Here is a 21,051-nt window from a genome sequence, read left to right on the forward strand (position 1 = left end):
CCCTTTTGAGATATGTCCTGGAACAAGATTGCACAGGAAATTCTTTGAAAAAGGTTTATTTCCCCCATATTGAGGAAGTGATAGAGCCTTAGGAAACTGAGAGGTAACTTGGGTTTTAGGAAGGTCAATGAGAAACTTAAAATCGGAGCCATAGTGAAGATGAACCCACCATCCTTCAAGACTTAGCCTTCGCCCAATGAAACGGTCCAATGCTGAAAGAGGCTTTCTTGCAAATCATTCCTGAGGGAGAAGGCCAAGAAGAAAGAAATCCCTTTTCTCTCTGAAACAGGGACTACTATATCTTAGAGAAACCTCAGCGGAAGACCTAAGTAAAACAAAATTGGTAATACACAAAACCGATCAGAAAATTGCACACTCACTTGACAGTGGGACGCTTAGGACAGTCAAAGACCCAAGCTCACATTAGTGGAAAATTCTATTGGCTGGGCATACATACTGCTATAAAAAACTTAGTTCAGAGAAGACCAGCTCACATATTCTTTTACTGGCCCCTTTTAATCCACTACCGATAATCGAAGTTCCCTACTCCTGAATCGGGATGGATATTATCGGACCAGCAGAAACTTCTAAGTTGGGCAACAAATTTGTTCTTGTGAGCGTTGTGAGGTACTCAGAAGCCTTTCCCATGAGATATAACCCCACCCAGCAAATCTTAAAGCATTTGTTACCATTCTTTTCTAGAGTTGGATTCCCCATAGAAATTCGAACTGAAAGGAATTGCTACATATCACAGCCTTAAGGAACGTTGTGTACCATCCATAAACCGAAGGATTGGTATACAGATTTAATAAGACCATCACGACTATTCTAAGAAAGTTAGTAGATGAGGATGGGAAAGATTGGGATTGCATAATCCCCTGGGCCCTGTTTGCTGTGAGATAGACTCCTCGAGCATCTACTTGATTCTTTCCCTTTGATTTATTGTATGGTAGAGAACCAAGAGATGGCTTAGACAGGCTCAGGAAAACCTGGGATAAAAGGGAAGAAGGACTAGTACCAATGTCACAGACAGGCACCGGTTACGAGAACAGAAAAATTGTGTCCTGGACTAGTGGACTCTGGCGTCACCTGCGCACTATATATACTGATAAATATCAGTCAAGTATAATTATTGTATAGATAAGTCGAATGTTTGTTAAAACAATGATTCTTGGTGGTTAGTTCTTGGAACAGATCATTAATTGCACTTTGTAGAAAAACAATTGAAAATATATGGAGTATTAAATGTACACATCATACATAATGACATTTAAATAAACTTAAAAATTGAGCTTGACGCGTTTTGGGATAGGAATCCCTTCCTCAGGAGTGGGAAAATTCATCAATTGCATAAACTTCATGTAATGTTAGCTTCACTTCTAATCTACAGAACAAGAACAAAAAGGACTTATGAGTGATACGGTTCCATTACCAGTAATACCTTTTACAAGGTAGATAGTTGAATATATTAGATCGTATCACCTTCTAAGAGGCACATTTCTCAAATCTTGGTCGATTTTGAAAGCAAGGTCACGTGTGGTATCTGTACGTCGATGTTGTGGGGAAGTACTAAAGATTACTTTCTAAGTAATCGCGTTATCAGTCGTAGTAATCCAGAAAGTCAAACAGATGTAGCTGTGTAATAATTAAAAGAATTCTAGTTAACATAAGACATCCGTCTTTGTTGTATAGGTCAAAACATTTGCGATAAATTGAAACTCGAGGTGCTGAGGTACATACCTCTGGTAGCGTGATGGAAATCGTAGCGTGATAGAAATCGTCGCTTGTTGTTAGAAGCTCCATTTGGAGCGGACTATTGTTAAAGAGCGTTTTGTCTGAAAAAAGATGATAGTGTCTAGAATGAATTGTCAAGCAGCGTGTAGCTTTTCAAGGGCACTATGTGGCGGGTTAGTGATACTTACAGATGATACTGCTAGTTTTGTCTGCTGGGATTCGTACATTCAGTAGACTTTGTCTCGCGATCTGAACAGGTGTGGAAAAGTGCAACATATATTACAACACCTGATATGGAAACACAAACTAGGTGAATGGAGGAGATATATTGACAATGTCTTTGGAATTCGGAAAGGAACACCTGAAGAACTACAGACCTTTCTCTGATACCAAAATGAACGACACAGAAGAATCAAATTCACTCTAGAGATAGGCGCTCCGAGTGTACATTTCTTGGCTGTAATAGTGACACCTTGCAGTAATTGATTAGACACCTCAATCTACCGTTAACCCACCAATGTTAATAATACACTGCACCACACAAGCTATCATCCTCCACACCTCAAGAACAATTTACCTCTCAGTCAATACATGAGATTACGTCAGATTATTTCAGATGATCCTACCTACCAGGAAGCCCCAGAAGATATCACCAAGAGATTCAGAACAAGGGGCTATCCACTAGATACGTTAGAAGATGCAAGGACGAAAGACCAATTCAAAAACTAGAAAAGACTTACTTAAACCCAAACAGCATACACAGGATCCACCGCTTATTCATCTGATGGCATTTTCTAAACAAAGTAGCCAGATCAACAGGCTAGTAAAAAGAAAAACTGGAAGATAACGAGATTGGACCCGCAACTCTCAATTATTTCCCAAACCATGCATGGTGGTCTACACACGTGGTAGAAACTTTAAGGACAACTTGGTCAGAGCTGAATGAAATATACAACCTACACAAGGCTTTTTATCCACTGATACATTTCCATGTCTACATTGTGAACATTGTAATAATACCCAAAAAAGACATTTTGTAAGACACCCAAATACTGGACTAAAAATCAAACTATGACATTTTGCAACATGTGACTCAAAATTATTAATTTACTGTCTTATCTGCCCATATGGTCTCTTTGTACGTCAAACAACCCGCGAAATTAAAGAGAGAATAACAGAACACAAATCGAACATTAGAACAAAAAACATCAAATCTCCAATAACCAGACATTTCTTCGAAAAGAGACACAAAATAGCACTGCCTACATTTCTAGTACTGGAACGGATGAGAACACCTCCAAGAGGTGGTAATATTATTAACAATATTATCCAAACGAGAAGATTTTTTGTGCTCAGCAGAGAAGGGCAGTATTTCAATTGGTGTTCTGTTTTGTCTTGGGTGTCTGCACCCCTACTGTACATGGAGATTACCTTTCTTTGCCCTGAGGAAGGGGCTTGGTTGATTTAACTTGTTCAAACCCAATAGCCGAAACACGAGTAGGCGGACCACACTGAGAGATGGAAAACAGACTCGGGGAAATAGTGTCGACCGTAACCAAGTAGTCTTTGGCCGTGTGGTATATAACTAATTTGGCACACTTTTACAAATAGGGTGCCAGGCTGAACTTTGATTCAGCGGACGCCATTGCTTATTTGCACATATTGCTTTTTTTGCACTTATTGTAATGTTGTGCACAATGACATGTTCACTAATGTGTGTGTGCTTTTTATGAGGAGGTGGAATGGCTATGTGTAAAGTTTTGAGAGACATTTTTGACACTCGTTTGTTTTAGGAGATGTTAGATTCTTATTTTCCATATATATTATGAGAATGTTGCACTTTGTATCTTTTTGTATCTCCTTTTTCTATGTGTTTAATTTTTTATCTTCATTATATTGATTCAATTCTATAATAAATATGATGATTACAAATAAAGAGTTTGTGCAATAAAGTCAATTGAACTTGGTAAAGGTTGTTCTTTGGTGCTGCTTTTAGAATGAAGCAGCTAGCTAAATTAACTCTAGATGTTTTAGAATATGGCAAAGGTTAGAATTTAGACAACATACTTAAACCTTTCGCACTCTGTTTATGACACTATCCTGCATGAATCTTCTTTCACACAAAACTTGAAAGACATTTTGTGCAACACTTCTGCCATAAGTCTTTCACAACAATAAAATCAAGCTGTAGCTTCACACATAATGGTTAAGATTCATTCTAAACCTTCCAGCCATCACCTCTTTATTTTTGCTTTGTCACCCCGAATGGGACGGGTATGCTCAGACGTGGGTCCGGTGCCTGCTGGGCCTAGAGACCCAAGCTACTCCTCACTGATGAGGCCCAACAAGGCCGAAACATGTTTGGGGATGCTTGTGGTCTCGTGCAGAAGGGATGTGACCTATCAGTTCGGGCTGGACTGCCCCTTTTGGGGTGGGACCAAGCCTGATTTGCATATGGTCTTTCCCCTTCTGTAATGGCTTGGCAGGTGAAGAACAATGGTCTGGAGGGTTGCCCAGAGCAATGCCAGTGGCTAAGATTCATTCTAAACCTTCCAGCTATCACCTCTTTGTTCTTGCTTCACACATAATGACTATCCTCTCATATACCCCCTCCAGACTATCTCTCCAGACTACTGCTCACCACCCATCCACAGGACACTTTAGACATGGGTGGCTTGCAGGGACCTGGCCAGCCCCTCTTATCCTCGTATTGGCTATAAGGCACACAGGCATATCGGCACCTCCTGCCAGAAGCTCACTGTCTCCAGAGCCCTTGTCCTCTCTAGGCTGGACTATTGCAACAGCCTAAAATCTACCGGCATCTACTCTTCACCCTTTACAACTTATCCAGAACAGGAATGCAAGACTTGTCCTAGACCTCAAGCCCAGGGATCGTATCTCTCCAGCTCTGAAATCTCTCCACTGGCTCCCTGTGGCTGCAAGGATCAAGTTCAATACCCTTTGCATAGTCCACTGGAAGTTCTGGGGCCGGGGAATACCTTACTGCCAACTTTCTCTACCTAAACATCTTCGTTCTCGAGCCCTCTGCTCTCCCACCTCCAACACTCTGGGGGTCAGATACTTCTCCAGGCAGAGAGTGGCGGGTAGAACTCTTTCCTCTGCTGGGGCCTCCCTCTGGAACAGCCTCCCAGCCTCTCTCAAGCTTGATGAGCAGGATCACATCCGGTTCCGGAAGCAACTCAAGACCTTCCTTTTCGCTTCCACTTTCCCTCTCCCTTGCTGATGTCCCTGACTGCTCTGCACACTGGTCACCTGGCCACCCTCTGAACTTTGGATCCAGGCACCTGCATGCCCAGTAGCCCTGCGCTACCTCCAGGCCTCCCATGGACTTACGGGTCTGTATCTGCAAGCCTACAGTCCTCCTGATTCTCTGCACTTATGAGCCACTTACCGGCAGCACCTATGAGCTACCTGCATTTCTCCCCCTCTGCCCCCCTGCACTTGCACGATCTGAATGACACAAGGCCTAGTAAGATCATTGTTTTGTCCTCCGTCTGTCCTCCTTCCTTCCTTGTCTTGTTGTGCCTAGAAACGCTTGTGTACATGCACGTTATAAACGACTTATATCATACCTAGACTTCGGTCCCTCTGAGGGCATTCAACCTACAGTGCATTGTGACCATACTTATGGTGAAAGGAGCTATACTAATGGCGAAATGAAATGTTATCATATGCTCCTCCTACAACCCACCAAATGAATACTATGGAAGCCAACATATAGCCCCTTTAGTATCAAGGGAGCCATATGCAAAAGTGAGAGCTCTGGTGCACACTGTATTCAATTTATAGGGAAATACGTGTGGCACCAAAGGTATTTTCCCTGGTATTGTTTGTAATACTTCAGTTGATAAATCTCTACCTATAAGATTGTTAGCTATGTGGAATCTGTTTCTGATAATGTCAGCTTTTTGAAAACTCTACTCAAAATATGGGCCAGAAGGGGAAAGGCTGGCACAGTACCAAGTGATGATCGTCGTTGCATGGAACCCCAAACTATGTTCAAATTAGGAGAACTCTATTGTGAGCAGAATGGTTTTCTTCCCACCAGCTCATGGGCGGCATACGAATAAGAGCACAATTATTTTCCCAATGACCATCCAGAGGGCTCTTAAAATGTCCTAGAACAAACGGCATAGAGATGCAAGCTGTCAAACCAATCGTAGGTCTACAAGGCAACGCTCTAGTTACTTTCTCATGTGGACCAGTGTTTTAGGGTCGAGTGAATAGATCTTTGAAAGCGAGATTCCAGTGCTTATGGTTTCAAATTCTACAGCCAGAAATGTAAGACCTAGTTTCTTTTTTTCATTTATGAAATTGTAGTTCTGTTTTTCTATTTTTACATAAAAATCCATATGTCCTAGAATACAAAAATAAAATCGACTGGAGAAGCCTTTCATGGGACGTGGGAGAATTGGCATCCTCTGGATAGTTACTGTTGGCAGGCAAGAAACTGTCCTCTCCCCCATCGAAATCACCATTTCCCCTACTGTAGTCCAACACAATATTTTATTTAGTCTCTAGCTCTGATTTTTTTCTTTAGGATGATAAGCTTGGTGATCTGAGAAATTTAACTTCTCCACCATACATAGCACAGACATGGGACAAACAAAAGGAAAAGAGGTATACACCATTTTTCCTGCTATCCTATGGTCTTTGTAGTAGTACACGCCCCACAGGATGCTGGTTTCTGAAGAACACATTGTCTTGATGTCAATTTGCTTTCTTTGAAATTGAGTTGTTTTGCAAACAAAATCTGCTACTTGTTGGGTAAAGACTTTTATTTATAGAAAAATAACAGAGAAAACCTTAACTTTGCCTAACTCTAAGGGGTTTCCCTGCCTCAACTAAACACTAATAAAGATGTGACAGGATGTTGAACTAAAAAGCCTGCTGTTCTGTGTTAAAAACCCTTTTCCTTCCCTTACATTTATAACAAAACTAAAGGATCAGTGAGTTTTCTTAATGCATAAGTGGCTCTATTTCTTCAGCGAGCGCTCTATGGTGATTGGAGTGACTATTTCCTGAGAGAATTACTCCCTTCCCTGGGTGGTGGTTCCTTCCGTAGGTACAGGAGAAATTCCAGTTTTCCACAGTTCACGAAGACTGGGGAAATGACTCCCTTCCCCCAGGCTTGGACCAACTTAGTTCACTAACCTGCCAAGGATGGCCTTGTTTTCACAATGTCACCATCGGTCTTTCTCGGGTTTCTCACAGTTCCAGGGAAATGACTCCTTTCCCTGGCCCTTCTCTGGCTTCTTGCAGTGTTCACAATAGGGGTTTTGTGTAGCAGCTCTGGTTCACTAAGCTGCCAGGTCTGAGATGAAGAAGCATTTAAGTGACCTCCTTCTCCCTTAGTGGTGGGTCCCATACCCCTCTTGATTCTTCATAGGTTGTCTCTGAAATACCTGGTTCACTACCCTGGCAGCTATTTACTTGGCTCCCTTTTTTTAAGGCAGTCTGTGTTCCTAAATGGGACCTAGACCCTGTTTCTTGGGTCCTCTGTTCCCTTCTGGCTTCCCCCAACAACCCTGGTACCTTTGGGTTCATTGCTAGGTCTTTTCTCTCCACCCGGAGTACTCCTGCTGCTTGGTTCAGTTTCCCGCATTCTCTCTCACGCACAGGTTCCTGTCTGGCTACAGCGACTCTGCAGCCGTGAGGGCTCAGAAGATGGAGGTGCTCTCCACGTCCGCACAGTTCTGTGGCTTCCTTCCCCCTGGCTTCTCTGCCCGCACTGAGTGCTTTTGCTGCTCCGTTGTGTCTCCCATGTTCTCTCTCATGGGCTTTTCGCTGGCTGCAGTGGCTCCGCAGCAGTGAAGGCTAGGCGACTGGAGGCTCTCTCCACATCCGCACAGCTCGGTGGCTTCCTTCATCCTGGCTTCCGTTCCTTCCAGCCCTCTGGCCTGTCTCCTTGCAGACCGAAAAGGGATGCCCCTTCAGTGGCTTTCGCGTCCTGGGCTCCCGTCCACTCTTGCGCCGCACAGCTTCCTTGCTCAATACTCCTTGAGGCAGGGTTTACCCTTTGCTTCAGTCCTTCCCTTTTTATATTCCACCCATTTACAGATTGTCCATATTGACTAGAATGTTGGTCTAGGTTCCACGCAGTATTCTTTACGCACCTCTTCTTTGTCTCTGTATTGATTTTTTTTTTTTTTTTTTTTTTGGGGAAATATGTAGACAGATTTTATTAAATCAAGAGGAGCCTCTTAAGAATTTACAAAATGCTTCTCCTGTAAATTACCCTCAAGCGTTGCCAGTTGACTAAGTAACCCTTTTTTAGCCCCACTACTAATTTGATACATGCATTGCAGAATAATGAAGAGGCCATTATCAAAATTATGAATTCTAACCTCATTCCGGCGAAAAATGTAAAGGTGGATTTAGAACATCACCAGATCATCATTTTTACCTTAGAAAAAGGAAAGTAAAGCCCAGAGGAAATGAGAGCTAGTAAACATAGGAAGAAAAGACCTAGCGACAACAGAGGTTTTGATGAGAAATTCAACCAATCTAGCCTCATTAAATCCCTCATCCATGGCTTTAGAGATAAACAATCGGGGGAGATGCAGGGAGAAAAAAACAACTCTCTTGGCAATTGTTGACAGTTAAATGTAAGAAAGTAAAATCTAAACCATATCAGCAGGCCAAACCAGGGAAAAATAGATACCAGAGAATCATGTGGGGGAATGGACTGTCAAGATGTTTCAATAAACAATGAGGTAGACACTGATATTGAGGCTTCAGTCATAGAATGGCAAGACTTGAATCAACAGGCTGTCCCCACTGTTACAATTCAAAATACCATTGCGCTAATTTCCATATTACCTCCCCATAATATTAAATGGCTATACACATTTCCAAAAGTCTAGTGAACTAGTATAGATCCATGAGACGGACCAGAAGATTCCTACTGCCACATCTATCAGACATATACTCCAGATGGAAAACATTTTTGGAGAGAGGAACCAACCCCTAAATTGGTCGAATTTTAACATTTTTCAACAACATACCCAATTTACGGCTGATTACACCATCAGATACATTGTGGGTTGAATTCCTATACATGAGTAGTTACCAAAAAGCTTCTAGAAAACCTAGACACTTGGGAGGGCTATGGGCTTTGACGTAATCCCAGTAGAGGAGTTATATGCAAAGCTTTCAGATTTTAATAAAGGTTTGACATCTGTGTCCTCATCCTTACGCAAAGCTGAGTATTGGGATAAAAATATTGACGAGTGGCCCCATGGATGCAGGCGGATAAATATCTTGCTGGAAATAAACCTTGCTTGTATGGAGCATCACACTGATACCCTAGCCAGGGTCCCCACACACTAGAATGTGTAAAAACATGGGAGGGGAGGCCTGTGAGAAACCAGAAGGTGTCTCACCCACTAGTCTTCAGGGATCTGTCATGCAGGTGGCCAGGACACAGCCATCGCTTTTGGATACAGTTCTTGGGGGTGGACCAGTGCGGGAGGATCACCTGAATGAGGAGTCAAGGAGTGGGACACCCGATGGCGAGATGTAGTATCCCCCTCCCTGTAACACCTTTACCCCATCCTATCAGGTAGGATACTTACGAATTCAACCCTCTCCCCCCCCCCCCCCTTACCACACAAACACTTTCTCGTGAACAGCTCGCTATGAGAGAAAATGGACCAACACCCAAGCTGTATACTTGACATGTCCCAATACGGAACCTCGCAGCAGAACTCCAGGAACAGATGAGGCAGCAGCCAAGGCACACTGCCATACCATCGCCGCCTGCAGACACAAAGTCGGCAAAAATGACACGAACCCCAGGTTTGGATGGATCGAGTTTGACGTTGAGGTTGGATATGGAGCACCGTCACATCTGACGGATGGATGACTGACTCCACTTTAAAAAGAAATTGTTCCTGACGAAGATGATCTAAACAAACACATCATCGAAACCACTCAACCCAAGTTCTCATGGATGTCTCCAACTCACATGAGACACATGCTATAAACAACTGTCAATGGCAAGGGTCTACATGACATATGATTGGCTTTTTATGATATAAGTTGTATCCTTCGTTTTCTCCCCAAGATACCATGCAAAATTTCCTTCGGTAGACTTGGCTGTGCAAAAAGCAATAGACACATACGAGAAATAAAGAAGGTAATAGGTTTTAGAAGTATTGTGTGAACTGCACATTTTTGGTGCAATATTTTATACGGGCGAGTGGTGCACACATCATGGAAGGTGAATAAACTATTGAAACAATTCCCCCGCGAACTGTTCAACCTCGTAAACCCGATTTTTATGCTCTTCTGGGACGGGTTCCCGGTTAGATCAGTTTATGCAAATCCATCCCTCATTGTAGAGTTAGGGATAGCTTCTTTTCTCTCTATCCCTCTTAGATAGGCGATGCACCACCGCAACCTAGGGCGAGACCACCCTGCAGGGCTAGGGTGTTCTTCTGGCCAGGGTTACAATAGGGAACACAATGGTAGTTTTGGTAAATAAATAAGTCACAATAATGACCCCATTCCTGTTCCTGTTTTGTGTGATACCGGAATATTTGCCAAGCAGCTACAACGGCTTCTTGGCACATGTTTAATAGGCATTACTGCTTGGATTCTACATCTGGTCAAGGCGCTACTTTTCGGCAGAGCTGTCCATCCGTTTTCTGGTTTAGGTGGTGTCCTTGCTACCATCCCTTCTCCAGGTCATTTTTTTTTTTTTTAAATATTTTATTGATTTTATATTTTAGAAAACCAAACAACACACAACACAATACAACTGTTAATTACTTACAGAAACACAAAAGAAAATACGAAAAAACTCCCCCCACCCCTCATCAAGCCAGAGCCGGCTTCCTTGTATCCTCAGTCGGGGCACTGTCAGGTGGAGCATTGTCCGGAGGCCCATCTTCCGAATTCTCAGATTCGTCCAAACCCTGTTGTGGGTTGGTCATAGAGGCCACCAATTGTCGCCAGGCCAGCAAGGGCCCTATCTCCACCTCGCCCCCTCTAGTGACCGCTTCAAACCATACCACGGATTCCGCCTCCGCCCACCTCATGAGGTCCGCCCACCATAGTTCCACTCTCGGCCTGCTGGCCGATTTCCAGTTCATGGCAATCCTGCGTTTGGCCAGCACATATGCCAGGTCCCTCATCTTGCTCAGGTGCCTAAAGTGTCTGGGCCTGGGGAAGATCCCAAGCATAAAAGACCAGGCCGATCTCACGTCCAACACCACTCCCCCACCTGCGAGCTTCATCTTAACCTCCTCCCAAAATCTATACACTTCCGGGCAGGCCCAAAACATGTGTAGCAACCCTGCGTCCACCTCCCCACACCTGGGGCATTTCTGAGTGATCGAGCCTCCAAACCGTGCGATCTTCTGGGGAGTCAGGTAGGCCCTGTGAGTAATGTAGAACTGGAGTTGTTGGAGCCGTGCATTTCGGGACACCTTTTTATGATACCCCAGGACCCTCTTCCACTGACCATCTGTCATGAATCCACCCATCTCCTCCTCCCATTCATGCCTCAGTTGGGGCAACTCTTTCCCAGCCTTCGCTCTGAGGAGTTCGCATATCCGTGATATTTCATGCCCGCCCTCTGAGACATCATACATAGTTTCAAGGGTGGCATCAGGGTCATCTGCCAGTGCCGTCACCGGCCATCTCTCTCTTACTCGTTTCACTAGCCTGGCATAGGTGATGTACTGGCCTCTGTGCACCCCCGTCTCATCCTGCAACTTTTGGAAGTCCAACGCCTCCCCCTCCCGCCATATGTCCCCGAGCGTGGCCAGGCCCTCCGGCTCCCAGTGCCTACGGACAGACTGAAACAGTTGGGAGTCGTTTTCGCACAGGGCCACCAGCGGGACCTGCCAAGATAGCGGTTCTGACTCCCCCATCAATTTCCACGTTCTGTGCCAGACCTCCCATCTCAACCTCAATAGCCGCCCTCTTCCCGTCAGTTTATTCCTTTGTAGCCACACCACCTCTCTCAGGAAGTATGGGGCCGCATCCTCCCGCAGCAACCTAGATTCCGCCGAATCTTCATCAGACAACCACCTGGCCACATACAACAGCTGCCCCGCCAGATAATATAGCTCGAAGTTGGGCAAGCCTATACCCCCCTTCTCGTGCGGGTTCTGGAGCTTCCACAGGGCCACCCTATTCCTGGAGTTACCCCACACGAAGCCCCTACACATACTATGAAGTCGCACAAATAGGCTCTTAGGGATCAAATACGGGACGTTCACGAAGAAATGCAGGAGTCTGGGAAGGACCACCATTTTCAGCAAAGCCGCCCTCCCCATCATGGACAGGGGCAATCTGGACCAGAATGCCATGCTGTTCCTGACCCCCTCTATGGCTCTCTCTGTGTTATGCTTGTGTACCGCCTCAGTCCGGTGGTAAATATTTACCCCCAGGTACCTAAACGTGTCGGTCCGCCATGGTATTGGCAACACAGGCAGCTTCTCCAGCGGGACGTCCCTGTACCCGCCCAGAGGGAACAGGCTAGACTTCCTGGGGTTCACTGATATGCCCGAGAGGACAGCGTAATGATCCAGTACCTCCAGTACGTACTGCAGGTTCTCCTCCGGGTAGCGTAAGTAAAGCAGCATATCGTCCGCATAGAGAGATATTAAGTGGCTGCCGCTGGCGGTGTTAATGCCCACCTCTCCGTATTGTTGCCGCAGGCATATCGCCAGCGGCTCCAGTGCGAGTATATATAACATGGGTGACCAAGGGCATCCCTGCCTGGTCCCCCTGCTGAGTTGCCAGGCATCCGAGACTGTGGCCCCTGTCTTGACCCTCGCCACCGGGCTGCTATATAACAACTGGACCCATCTGATATACCCAGGGCCCACGCCGTATCCCTGCAGGGCCGCTTTCAGCCAAGGCCATCTCACTGAATCGAAGGCCTTGACCGCATCCAGCGACACTACCGCCATCTCGCCCATGTCGTCCTTAGTATGGTCGATAACATGGTGCAGCCTCCTATGGTTATCACTGCTATTCCTGCCTGGGACATATCCCGTTTGATCCGGGTGGATCAGCTTGCCGATCACCTTCTTCAACCTGTTGGCCAGCACCGCCGTGAGTATTTTGCTGTCCTGGTTTAGCATGGACAGAGGTCTATAAGATCCACACTCAACAGCCGGCTTGCCTGGTTTCAGTAATGGGACAATCATGGCCTCACGGAGTGACAACGGGAGTTCTCCCTGTTCGTATGCCTCGTTAAACAAGGCCAGCAGTGGCTGGAGCAGCTCCTGCACGTACACCTTGTAAAACTCACTAGGCAGTCCATCCGTTCCAGGTGCCTTACACGTGGGGAGGCCCCGGATCACCACCTCCAGCTCGTCTGAAGTGATAGGGGCGTCCAGTTCCTCCCGCTCCAGGTCGTCTAGGGTGGGCAGACCAATGTCTTCCAGTGTGTTCAGGATGTCCTGACTCCTGTCCTCCCCAGTGTCCTCATACAAACGTTTGTAGAACCTGAGGAATTCCTCGTTCACCCCATCCTGAGTGTTGCGAAGACAACCGTCCTCACCACAGATCTCATGAATAACCACCCGGGGGGACTCGCTCTTGTACAGCCAGGCCAGCAGTCTGCCTGGCTTGTCGCCCCCCGCGTGCAGCCTCTCGGTGTATTTCCTATGGTTCAATCTGCATAGTCGATCCCAAAGAGCGCTGCACGCCACCTGAAGGTCCCTCGCCCTAGTCTTGTCTTCCTGAGTGGCGTTCTCGAGACGAGCTAGGCTCTCCAGTTCCCTTTCGGTGTCCTGAAGCTCCCTCTCGATACCCCCTTGAAGTCCTTTGGATTTAGAGATGGCCACTCCGCGCACCACTACCTTAAAGGCCTCCCACAGAGTTCCCACAGAGCGCACGCTACCCGTGTTTATCTCAAAGTATTCCCCGATGGCAACCCTCAGGTCCTCCCGGAATCCCTCATCCTGCAGTGCCTCCGACCGGAGCCTCCATGTGGGGACCCGAGGCCTAGGGGGTTGGTGTCGCCACTCTACCACCAGGGGCGAATGGTCCGACAATACTCGGGCCTTGTATTCCGCCCCCACTATTTCACCCGCTATCTCGGCAGTTCCATACACATAATCCAATCTCGTGTATGAATCGTATGGCGCCGCATAGTGCGAATACTGCTTATCTGTAGGGTGGAGTTTCCTCCACACATCTACCAGTCCCAGGTCTCCCAGGAATGTCCCAAGCGCCTTGGCCGCTGGCGACATTTTCCCTTTGGTATCAGCGGACCGGTCGATTTTGGGATCCAAGACGCAGTTGAAGTCCCCACCCCACACCATCGCACCCCCTACCAGGGGGCCTAGTTTGCCAAAGAGGGATCTAAAGTAGGCTGCAGTATCATGATTGGGGGCATACAGGTTGAGGATGTGTACTTCCCTGTTCTCCAGGAGTCCTGTTATCGCCACCATTCTGCCCTCCGGGTCCACTATCGAGTCAAGCACCCGGAACGGCACGTGCGGCGCCACCCAGGTGATAACCCCTCTAGCATACGCCGAGTACGTGGCACCCACCACATTGCCCTTCCACTTCCTCTTGACCACTTCCAATTTCTCCCTAGTGAGGTGGGTCTCTTGTAGCAGGGCTATATCTATCCGCATCCTCTTCAGGTATAGCATTACCTTGTTCCGCTTGAGGTAACTATTGAGGCCTCAGACATTCCAGGTAGCTATGCTAAGACTATCCGATGCCATCAGTTCGGTCTATACTCAGCCCCGCCCTCCCCACAATGCTCCCTTGGTCTAACTCTCCGCCGGCTCTTCCGTCCTTGATCCCCGTCCCCCCTCCCTGTTTCCCAACTACACACCACAGCAAACAACCCCTCCCACCCCAACAAAAGCCCAGCTCCATCCCTGGATCTCAGGCCCACCCGCGTCTGGTCTTATCCCGTATTCAAGGAGTAGGACCCCGCGGGGCGTCGCCGATCTAACAGCGACCTAACTAACTAGATATGTTACTACTGGGGACAAAGGAAGCCTCTCGGAGCTCCCAACCAAGTAACCACGGGTAGGCAGGCCCAATGGGCCAGCCAGTCAGCACCGCATCATACGCACCATATGCCGTATAAATGACTATATTCAAGTCCCAATGTCTCGGCCCCATTGCCCTAGGCGACCCAGCCGTAAGCTACTTATCTTCCGTAGTCTCTGCCTGGATGCCCGGTTCTTGAGGACTGCCCAGCGCGTCTAGCCAGTCCATTGCTTCAGTCGGTGTTTCAAAGAACAGGGATCTGTTTCTGTAAAAAACTTTCAATTTGGCCGGGTAGAGTAGCATGTAGCGATGTCCAGCTTCATGAAGTCTCCTTTTCACCGCCCCGAAGTGCATCCGACTCCGCTGTACTTGTAGCGTGTAGTCAGGGTAGGCCGTGATCTTGGCCGATCCTCTGTCAATCGTTCCCCCTTTTCGAAAGAATTCAAGAATCTTTTCGCGATCTCGGTAGTTCAGAATTTTCGCGGTCACCGGCCGCGGGGGGGGGGCCCCAGGAGGCGGCCTCCTGGTTAGGGCCCTATGCGCCCTCTCGACTGCAAACCCCTGGGTCAGCACCCCGCCAGTAATCTCCTGCAAAAACATGGATTCCACAAATTCCGTGGGGTCTGGTCCTTCCGTTCCTTCAGGTAGGCCCACAATGCGAATATTGTTGCGCCTGGCACGTCCCTCCGCCTGCTCCGCTCTGTCCTCCAGGTTGCCCACCCGTTGCACAAGGGTCTGTAGTTCCTTTTTATGAGCAGCGCAGTCTGCCGTGTTCGTGGCCGTCTCCTTCTCAATGGTCCCCGTGCGCTCCGAGATCGCCCTCACATCCAGTCTAAGCAGATTCACCTCCTCCTGGACGGCACCGATCTTAAGGTTTAAGCCTTCCTGCAGCCCTTTCATGGCGAGGCCCAACTTGGTTTCCCATGACACTTTTGTCTGCAATCGCCGCCAGCACCTCCTGTATCGTGCCCGGCGACTCTGCGACCGTCACGGGGGTCTCTTTGTTCTTGCCTCCTTCCGCCCCTGAGGGGGACTTGGCGTAAGCCTCCATCGTGGGTTGTTTGGCCTTGGGTTTCACACCTCTCGTGGTCATGTTGTTGTATGAGTCGGGCGGGGGCCCGTCCCGCCAGGCACCGAAGGGGAATCACGCCACTCAATGCACAAAGCCTGGCCCACCACACCATGGGGCATCCAACACGCCCAGAGCACCCCAACCACCGGGCCCACGGTCCCGTCGTCACAGCTACATCCGTTCGGCCCTCCAGCTCGCCGGGCCACCGTGCGTCCTAGGCGGCGCTCACGTGTACTAGTCCCCAAGCGAAGGGACCCATGGGTCCTGCACTCGTGATCGCGACACTGACTTCACGGTCCTCGGTGTTCGCAAAGTGTCGCCGCCATTTTGTCTTGTCCGCCTGCTCAGGGCTCATCCCAGTCAATCGCATTTATTTCGGTTCCCGGGTCTCCTAGAGATCACAAACTTTCAGCGGGTGTAGTGGTGGCATTCCCACACCTGGACATCGATTTCCAGCGTCGGCCGGCCCCCGTGGATGCACCCCTACATCAGGATCAAAACAGGATCAGCGGAGCGCCTCCAGAGTGCGACCCTTTACATGGCCGTCCAAGCCACGCCCCCTTGTCTCTGTATTGATGTTCTCAACTGGGTTACTTGTTTTCTTCTTTGACCCAGTTTCTACACAAGACTTGCAAAGGTATTCCCTACTCTTCCTCAACCCAGTACTTTTTAGGGGGGCCAAATCATCTACCCTACACAAGTACATGGCAGTGTGTGGGGTTATGTGACCCTGTATAGGGTAGGAGGATGAGGGAGGTTAGGATATGTTTTGGGCATACTGCGTTTTTTATGGACAGGCGACCCATTTTCCTGAGAGGGTGTCCCTCCCCATGAGATCCAACATCAGTGTACCACACCCAGGGGGACTATCGGTAGTGGCCTCACCTCCCTGGCCTCATGTGAAGGGTCTCCCCCTATGATGCAAGGGGTGACATCCAAAAAATGTGTCGGTGTTCTTAATTTTTGGTCCTTGCTGGCCCGTAGGTTGATGCACATGTTATCCTCCACTGCCCAGTGATGTGTTTATTTTCGAATTATTCCTGATTTTAGAGATCTCATCTTGACCCTTGAGTAACACTTACTTGTGTAACTACTTGTTATGAGGGGCCGTCGCTTATTCTGCCATCCACAGTGCTCCATTAGCCCAAATAGTTAAGACTATACTGCACTGATGATACCTACTAAAGGTGAAACCGGTATGTATTTGTCCGGCAGCCTTGAGAAATGTCGATCTTGGGTTGTTAAAGCTATGTATAAAGGTTTGTGTTTGGGTTGATTTGCATACCAACAATGCCTTGCTGATGTGGCTCTGAACTGGAGTTGAACTACCAGCAATGGCTAGTAGGTGGCGCGGTGGGACGTGTAACTTGGCTCAGATGAACTTTTCCTACTTTCACCTTTTAGGTGAAAGCTTTATTTTCAAGCTTTTGAAATCGCACCATAACTGACAAAGTGAAGGTCAATGAAAGAAAGGGCACTATCAGGATGGATCAACATCATCCACTTTACTTGTGACTTGAGTAAGGAGACTCTTTTCAAATGATTAAATGGTTGTGCTGTAGATAAGCAAATCATTTCAAACGATATGCCGATTTTAAAATCGGTTCACAGCAACATGTAAATTCATTGGTGAACCACTGCTTAGAATGTAAGCTATTTGCCTGTAACATTCGTTCTTCAGCTTTTGTCTCTGCATTAAATTACATTGATGCTCTCTCCCCCTTACTGTGACTCATGAGCCGTTGTTGCTCATTATAAATAGCCTTCAAATGTGAATCTGAAATGGTGCCAGCGAGTGGGCACCTTCATTACACCAGAGTCCTAGCTGGATCCGGATGACTATCTATTGACTGACTAGTAATCTGGTATTGAGTACGGTCTTCAGAGATCCTCGCTGAAACAATGAAGTAGGTCACAGCAGCATGTGACTCTACAGTATGAGAAACCTGAAGGTGTCTCAGCCGCTGGTCCCCATAAATCTGTCGTCAAGGTGGCCAGGTCACGGCCATCACTGTTGGATCCAGTTCCTGGGGTTGGACCAGTGGGGGATGATCACCTGGGCGAGGGGTCACCGAGGGAGTGAAAGTGGGACACCGAGGGTTGAGACGCAGTATCCCCTTCCCTGTAACACCTTTTCCCCATCCTACCCTGTAATATATTTAGAAGCTCTACCCCCTGCCCTCTTTTCCCACACAAACACTTTCTAGCACTGTAACAGACAACGGACTGACACCAGAGCCGTTTACCTGACATGTTCCACTACACAAGTCAGGCAATTGGCGATAATGCGCACCGGACGGCCCTTTACCTTCCCCAAAGGGATAAAAGCCGAAGCACGAAAGCACACTCCGAGCTTGGCCGAACGCACAAGGAGACGGCTACACCAAACCGGCAGTACAAAGGCAGAAGAAAAGCGGTAAGACCTAGAAGGACGTCAAAGAGGGAATTGCCCTTACCCTTTTCAACTCAGACCCTCAAAGCCCCCAGAAGGGAAATCGGAAAACCTGGAGTTACAGCTGGCGTGTGGAGCAACAGAGGTTAATGGTACACTGGGGCCTCTCGCTTTGATAACGCAGGCGGAGAAGCAAGCTGGATACCATGGTACTATCCTGGACTCCAGAGAACAAAGAAGCCAACGGGTTCAGCACAGCCGGTGAGTCGGAGGAAGCTGAGATCAAACCAAACTGTGCTAAACCCAGGGTTACGGGTAGCAACATTTTGAATGCGAGAAGAAAGAACTTGTGTGTATGTTTGAACTTTAAAGAAAGCCCAGTTGAGGTACAGGTACAGAGGGGTCCAGCGCCACGTGGGTGCTCATTCGAAAGGCTCTGACCAGGACCTGTGTTGTTTGAAAACTACAGCAACCAGAAGGCCCTAGGAAACAGGAGCGTGAGGCGTCCGAGTGGTCCTATGAGGATTACACCGAATCCCTTATGCAATCGAATGTCTGACCCGTTGCCAGAGGAAAGCTAGGGGAAGGGAACCTTGCTTTCCACAACGATTGTGAACTGTGATAATTGGCAGGTTGATCCCGATAGAGGGATGCCGAAAGGAAGCTAATGAGAAAGAAACCCTGCTTTCTGTTAAAACTGAACAATACATGCACTGTATTTGGAATACATGAACTGTGTTGAGGAAAGGCTGTAGTGAACCCGACTGAGGGAGGCCCGTTTTGTAAGGAGAATCCGAGCCCGGCAGAGGAAGATCCAAATTGTCCAAAGAACCTTTGTCATTGTGAAATCCGGATGAAGAACAGTTGCCCAAGTTGCAAGATCACTGAGAGAACTTTTGTTAGTTTATTACTTTGAATCTGCAAAACATCTAAGGCAAGAGACTTTTGCAGGAAAGAGACTTAGCCTCTGAAGGGGGTTTGAATACTGTCGAACTGAACTGTGAACGTCTTGCCATCAAGGCCGAGGAGTGTGCTGTGCTTGAGAGTCCCGCTTTGTCCTGTGCTTCAAACGTGGGGAAGGGAGACCCAGGCTCACCATCCTGACTTATCATTTTCAGAACACCTATTTCTTTTCTGGTTAATATTATCCAACATCCTTTTTGTAATTTAGTAGTAAGGATTGGCAATAGGACTGCCTTATTATTTGATGGTCGTATCTTGCTCCCATCTTAGATTTAGGTTTAGATTAGGTGTTTATCTTACCCATTCTAAAGTTCAATAAACACACTTCAACTGTGTCTGTCTTTACTGTTGCCACCATGAGTTCCTTACAACAGTCAGTAATAATGCTGGGCATTTTTGTTCCTACGTGTGATCAACTCGATTCCAAAGGATGTCTTGTCAGTAGAAAACAAATGTTCTGCAGGGTGGGCATTGTTCTGTTGATGGCTATCCAAAAATCAGGAGCTGTTGAATTATTTTTCATAGCAGAATTTGTTTTTTTGGCCGTTAAATATTTTGAAGGATTAATAATTGTGTGTGTTGGGCGTTTGTAAAACATGCTTTAAATGGGAAATTGATGACTAACTTAAATGAGAGTAAGTGGATCTTTGGTATAATGCTAATTATTTTGTGCATATGTTGCTTTGGGCTTCTACCCTTTTCTAGCTACAATGTATTGTCTACAGTGTGCACTACAGATCAGAATAAGCATAATTTAATTATGGACTTATGTAGGTTGGGTTTACCATTCCATCAACCCAGCTGGAATGTGTTAATTTGTATTTACTTCTGATAATTAACCGCAACATATTTATCTAGGATGGCTTGGTTAAAGCAGACATGGAGAAGCTGACGTTTTATGCAGTGTCAGCCCCAGAGAAGCTGGATAGAATTGGAGCATACTTAGCCGAGAAGCTCAGCCGAGATGTTGTCCGACACCGCTATGGGTAAGAACTGGGGCAATAATAACAATATTGCAGTCTTTGTGGCATAATGTACCCAGGTTAAGAAAACTGGATCCTATCTCAAATATTTGTCCCCAGACGTGTCTTCTTTCTGGCTCCTTTGCTGCTTTTTGTTTAAGGACTGTGCTTTAATTTGCCATTTGTTTATTTTCCCACTTTAGAGACTGACCGGCAAAAACATGTGAAAAGTATGGTATTTTTTTGCACTGCTTATGCATTTCGAATGTTTTTCCGCTTTTTGAAAAAAAGACATGCTCCATACTTCACTCATCTTTTTATTGTGATAGACCCTTACTAAAGGGATATGGTTTCAACAAAATATACCACAGTATAGTGAAAGAAGGCTTTACAGTTAGTAATAGTCAAAAACATTGCATTCATTGTGTTATATTTAAGATAATCGTACAGCAGGTGTCAACCCTTTCTAGTCCTCAGGAGAGAATCCAAAAGTTGTTGGAGTTGAAATTACTGTCCAATCGATCTGAAAAGGTTTGATGCATGCTGGCGCCCTATATTGGAAAGTTGGCACTGTTGTGGGGTACCTCAGAAGCAGTTACTCTGTCCATTTCCACTTAAATTTACACTCATTTCTGACAGTTCAGTTCACCATTGTTTCATAATGACAATGGAAATGCATGCTACAATTTGCAGTAACCAAATTATTTAAACATGCAGGGTACAGCCACTAAAGCATGCTGTGTTCTTGCATCCTTGTGTTGGAGGTTAAGATATATAGTGTAGATTCTCCAGCATTGGATTGACATGTGGCATGTCAGGAGGAGGACACAGACTCTTGGAGGACATGGTTCATGATATTTTATTAAAGTAAAAATAATACTGCCTAACTTTCCCTCTCTCTGGGTGGTCCCTACCTATCTTACTAACTA

The 21,051-nt window shown here is 46.8% G+C and overlaps 1 protein-coding gene across 4 annotated transcripts in view; it reads left to right on the forward strand.

Moving 5' to 3' along the window:
- EFR3A (EFR3 homolog A) overlaps nt 1–21,051 on the forward strand; it is a 1,818,520-nt gene that overhangs the window by 506,151 nt on the left and 1,291,318 nt on the right. For all 4 annotated transcript variants that reach the window (XM_069621641.1, XM_069621640.1, XM_069621642.1 and 1 more), the window contains one exon: nt 20,019–20,146. In XM_069621641.1, coding sequence (XP_069477742.1) covers nt 20,019–20,146 — 128 coding nt within the window. The remainder of the gene's footprint in view (nt 1–20,018; nt 20,147–21,051) is intronic.

Source organism: Ambystoma mexicanum, chromosome 5q (genome assembly GCF_040938575.1).
Source record: "Ambystoma mexicanum isolate Mex_15411 chromosome 5q, UKY_AmexF1_1, whole genome shotgun sequence".
NCBI lineage: Eukaryota > Metazoa > Chordata > Amphibia > Caudata > Ambystomatidae > Ambystoma > Ambystoma mexicanum.